The sequence below is a fragment of the Procambarus clarkii genome, chromosome 81 (genome assembly GCF_040958095.1).
Source record: "Procambarus clarkii isolate CNS0578487 chromosome 81, FALCON_Pclarkii_2.0, whole genome shotgun sequence".
NCBI classification, from domain to species: Eukaryota; Metazoa; Arthropoda; class Malacostraca; order Decapoda; family Cambaridae; genus Procambarus; species Procambarus clarkii.
The window spans coordinates 16142028-16146681 of NC_091230.1; the positions used below are offsets into that span (position 1 = coordinate 16142028).

The window sequence follows — 4654 nt, forward strand, 5'->3', positions numbered from 1 at the left end:
CACTCTCTTCTTCTCAATACTTTCTACATCTCCCTGAGTCCGTATCACTTCCCTGTGATTCTCACCTATTATCGTCCTCTTCCCTGCTTACAATTCCTTTCTTTAGTTTCTCTGCCTCTTTTTCTTTCTCTTTCCTAGCCTGTCTCCACACGTCTAGCAGCCTCTCTCACTCCTGGGAGAGGTCCCTGGGCCTCACACCCAGGCTGCTGGCTACAGCCACACGCAGTTTGTAACTAGTACGTGAAGTTATAACAAAGTTTCGCACTCTCTCTTTCATGAATAATTCAGCATCTACATTGACCAAAATTTCGAGAGAAAGAGAGAACGAGAGCGAGAGACAGACAGAGAAAGAGATACAGAAAAGTACCTGGAATAGCTGATGGTAGGATACATTTCTAGTTGAGAAAATACATGCAATTATGATAGTTAAACTCCATGATAATGCAACTGAGACAAGTATACAAACTAGAGGCAAAAACTTGCACTGAGCGCTAAGTCTTTATTGACCATGAAGAGGCTGCAAAATGTTACACGGAGCCCAAATTCGCTTCCTTCTTGAGTATGCATGGCTCTCCTGAATGCCACCTACCCCACACTTACCCGAATACTGAACATTGTAGAACAGCATGCTGGAAGCCTCGCCTCAGGTCTTGGTCAGCAGATCGTATGCCTTCGACACCTGACAGATGTTAGTGTCCTTATGTTAAGTGTCTTATGTATGAGGTTAATGTTCCTCAGACCCCCCCCCCCACATATGGCCCAACGTCATGGACATGAAGTTAGCAGCACAACACAAAGTTGATCAGTGATCAAGTGACTCATGCTGGCTGTGCATGAGTCTGGTGAGTCATGACTCACCATCATAACTATATCAGCGATCATTCTTGTGTAGGTCGCCTAGCAACTGCAATTATGGTCTATCAACATATAATATGCTTGAAATCAAGTCAAAAAATCTAATGAAGGTTATGGCACACAGCTTGTACCAAACTCATCCTGAGTGTACCTAATACGATTGTAACTTAATGTTTGCTAAAAGATATGTCTAATGAAAATAAAAATCTAGTAATATGTTCATTAAGTAAATCAGTTGCTAAAGTCTGGCTTCAGATGAGTATATAGGATAATTGCTCCTGTAGTTTCATTAGGAACATCAATACCATTTCTAGTGATCCCTAGTTTGTGTTTTCAAAAAAAGTGTTAACAATTTATAAGATTATGCAATATTCATATTTTGAATGCATGGATATATGTTGTCATAAATATCGTTAACACTGTGAGCAGAGGTTAGTATGTGGGTGTGTGCTTGTCTCCTTCTGTTTGTTTGGAAGAATCTTGAACTACCTGTGGCAAAACACTCGCCCGGCGCTTCTCGACCGCTTTGGCCTGGGTTCGTATCCTGGTCTGGGAGGATTGACTGAGCGCTGATCCTTAACTGTAGCCTCTGTTCACCCAGCAGTGAATGGGTACCTAGTTAAACGATTTGGCGGGTCGTATTCCGGGAAAAATTAGGATTAAAGACCTGCCCGAAACGCTACGCGTGCTAGTGACTGTACGAGAATTAACTCTTTAATATATATAGATAAAAAATTGGGCACCGTAACTTATCCATCAATTGGGTGGTGTGATAACTAATTACCTATTGGAATTTGCCATATTTATTGATTCTGTAAATCCGTGTATGGCCTTGGTTACTTCCTAAAATACTCTATTTTAATCATTAACTATCAACATTGAAGAAAATCATTCTTGAACAGCTCTTGCATCTTCTAGTGTTCAATTTCCTTTTGTATATTTTCTTGAAAACTATGGAACAAGGCGTGTCTCCGTCCGTCTACTTGATGCGACGGAATATCTCGTAGGCTGTGATCATGTCTCAAGATCTTTTCAATTCTGGTGTTTCATAGTGTTTCTGGTGATTATGTTCGCTTAGATATAATCTCACATATTTATATTTACTGGAATTTTACATTATTCGATAAATTTGTTCATTGTTCAACAAGTGAGCGAAGAGTTAGAGAGAGGCGGACCGCCTTTTCCCGAAGACTTGATCTCACGAGTCTTGTAAGGCAATAAATTTCACAAGTTTCAAGCCAGAAGGATGTCTTCGTCTCCGCTAGAGCGACCACCAACACTCTGTTGGTCTCCGGGTGGTAAACAATAGTCTTTGTTCAGCGAGAAAGTTTCTCTTGTGAATTAACAGAGTAAATAACCCCTACTGCAACCTGTCATCACCACGGCTTGCAGGACGTGTTGCAAGATGCAAGTTACCTATATACATTATAGGCTTTAGTATGAAGGTCTTGACTTTTAGGGCAGGAAAGCGAGGCGAAAAATAAACGTATTTATCGTGAGAAGCAAGAAAAATGAATTCAATAAATTAACAAATATTATCGATTAATGATAACACATAAATCGACGAATTACATGTAAATGTTAGTAAATATATTTATGAATTTGTACATCCAGCTAAATATTTGGTGCATACGTTTATCAGCATCAATAAAATGTAAATATATGTAGGTGTTTATACTTCAGAAAAATTTCCTTAAAAAGGACGTTAAATATTTCCTGCGTGAGCGTTACATATTCAGTATATTTTTGTTTGGGCGGCCTGGACCCATCCTTTACTATCATCCTTAATGACACGTCATACGATGACACACGGTCTCCGTGGTGTCTGTGGGGGTGGAACATGGTCTCCTTGGTGTCTGTGGGGGTGGAACATGGTCTCCGTGGTGTCTGTGGGGGTGGAACATGGTCTCCGTGGTGTCTGTGGGGGTGGAACATGGCCTCGGTGGTGGCTGTGGGGGTGGAACATGGCCTCGGTGGTGGCTGTGGGGGTGGAACATGGTTTCCGTGGTGTCTGTGGGGGTGGAACATGGTCTCCGTGGTGTCTGTGGGGGTGGAACATGGTCTCCGTGGTGTCTGTGGGGGTGGAACATGGTCTCCGTGGTGTCTGTGGGGGTGGAACATGGCCTCGGTGGTGGCTGTGGGGGTGGAACACGGTATCCGTGGTGTCTGTGGGGGTGGAACATGGTCTCCGTGGTGTCTGTGGGGGTGGAACATGGTCTCCGTGGTGCCTGTGGGGGTGGAACATGGTCTCCGTGGTGTCTGTGGGGGTGGAACATGGCCTCGATGGTGCCTGTGGGGGTGGAACATGGTCTCCGTGGTGTCTGTGGAACATGGTCTCCGTGGTGTCTGTGGGGGTGGAACATGGTCTCCGTGGTGTCTGTGGGGGTGGAACATGGTCTCCGTGGTGTCTGTGGGGGTGGAACATGGCCTCGGTGGTGGCTGTGGGGGTGGAACATGGTCTCCGTGGTGCCTGTGGGGGTGGAACATGGTCTCCGTGGTGTCTGTGGGGGTGGAACACTGGCCTCGATGGTGCGTGTGGGGGTGGAACATGGCCTCGGTGGTGGCTGTGGGGGTGGAACATGGTCTCCGTGGTGGCTGTGGGGGTGGAACATAGCCTCGGTGGTGCCTGTGGGGGAGGAACATGGCCTCCGTGGTGGCTGTGGGGGTGGAACATGGTCTCGGTGATGGCTGTGGGGGAGGAACATGGTCTCGGTGATGGCTGTGGAGGTGGAACATGGCCTCATTGGTGTCTGTAGGGGTGGAACATGGCCTCGGTGGTGGCTGTGGGGGGTGGAACATGGACTCGGTGATGGCTGTGGAGGTGGAACATGGCCTCGGTGGTGCCTGTGGGGGAGGAACATGGTCTCGGTGATTATCTGTGGGGGGTGGAACATGGCCTCGGTGGTGTCTGTGGGGGTGGAACATGGCCTAGGTGGTGGCTGTGGGGGTGGAACATGGCCTCGGTGGTGTCTGTGGGGGTGGAACATGGCCTCGGTGGTGTCTGTGGGGGTGGAACATGGCCTCGGTGGTGCCTATGGGGGTGGAACATGGTCTCGGTGGTGGCTGTGGGGGTGGAACATGGCCTCGGTGGTGTCTGTGGGGGTGGAACATGGCCTCGGTGGTGGCTGTGGGGGTGGAACATGGCCTCGGTGGTGTCTGTGGGGGTGGAACATGGCCTCGGTGGTGTCTGTGGGGGTGGAACATGGCCTCGGTGGTGTCTGTGGGGGTGGAACATGGCCTTGGTGGGGCCTATGGGAGTGGAACATGGTCTCGGTGGTGCCTATGGGGGTGGAACATGGTCTCGGTGGTGGCTGTGAGGTGGAACATGGCCTCGGTGGTGGCTGTGGGGGTGGAACATGGCCTCGGTGGTGTCTGTGGGGGTGGAACATGGCCTCGGTGGTGTCTGTGGGGGTGGAACATGGCCTCGGTGGTGCCTATGGGGGTGGAACATGGTCTCGGTGGTGGCTGTGGGGGTGGAACATGGCCTCGGTGGTGTCTGTGGGGGTGGAACATGGCCTCGGTGGTGCCTATGGGGGTGGAACATGGTCTCGGTGGTGGCTGTGGGGGTGGAACATGGCCTCGGTGGTGGCCACCAAAACAATGTTCAATATTCCTTATAATTGTTTGAATGAACACAATCTTGTTGGCAGAAAGGATACTTTTAAGCCCTAAAGCAGCAGCGACTGAGGCTGACTACATTACAGTGCCAACTCTTATTAAACATAATGTAAGTGCTGGCAGAAGAGGCTGACACCATTATAACGTCTCTCTTTAAATGTGAATGCAGTGTACGCAGCAA

At 48.6% G+C, this 4654-nt stretch overlaps 2 protein-coding genes across 2 annotated transcripts; both read right to left on the reverse strand.

The window, feature by feature from the left end:
* Nucleotides 1–2499: 2499 nt before the first annotated feature.
* LOC123773063 (uncharacterized) lies at nt 2500–3780 on the reverse strand. The gene has a single exon (XM_045766561.2). It carries the CDS (start codon nt 3778–3780, stop codon nt 2500–2502), a length of 1281 nt encoding a protein of 426 aa, XP_045622517.2.
* Nucleotides 3781–3887: 107 nt separating this feature from the next.
* LOC123773062 (splicing factor 3B subunit 4-like) lies at nt 3888–4244 on the reverse strand. The gene has a single exon (XM_045766560.2). The coding sequence runs from the start codon at nt 4242–4244 to the stop codon at nt 3888–3890; it is 357 nt and encodes a 118-aa protein (XP_045622516.2).
* Between the last annotated feature and the right edge of the window lie 410 nt (nt 4245–4654).

Coding starts and splice junctions, on each gene's coding strand:
- LOC123773063 (XM_045766561.2), bottom strand. CDS start 3,780: ATGTTCCACCCCCACAGACACCACCGAGGCCATGTTCCACCCCCCACA.
- LOC123773062 (XM_045766560.2), bottom strand. CDS start 4,244: ATGTTCCACCCCCACAGACACCACCGAGGCCATGTTCCACCCCCACAG.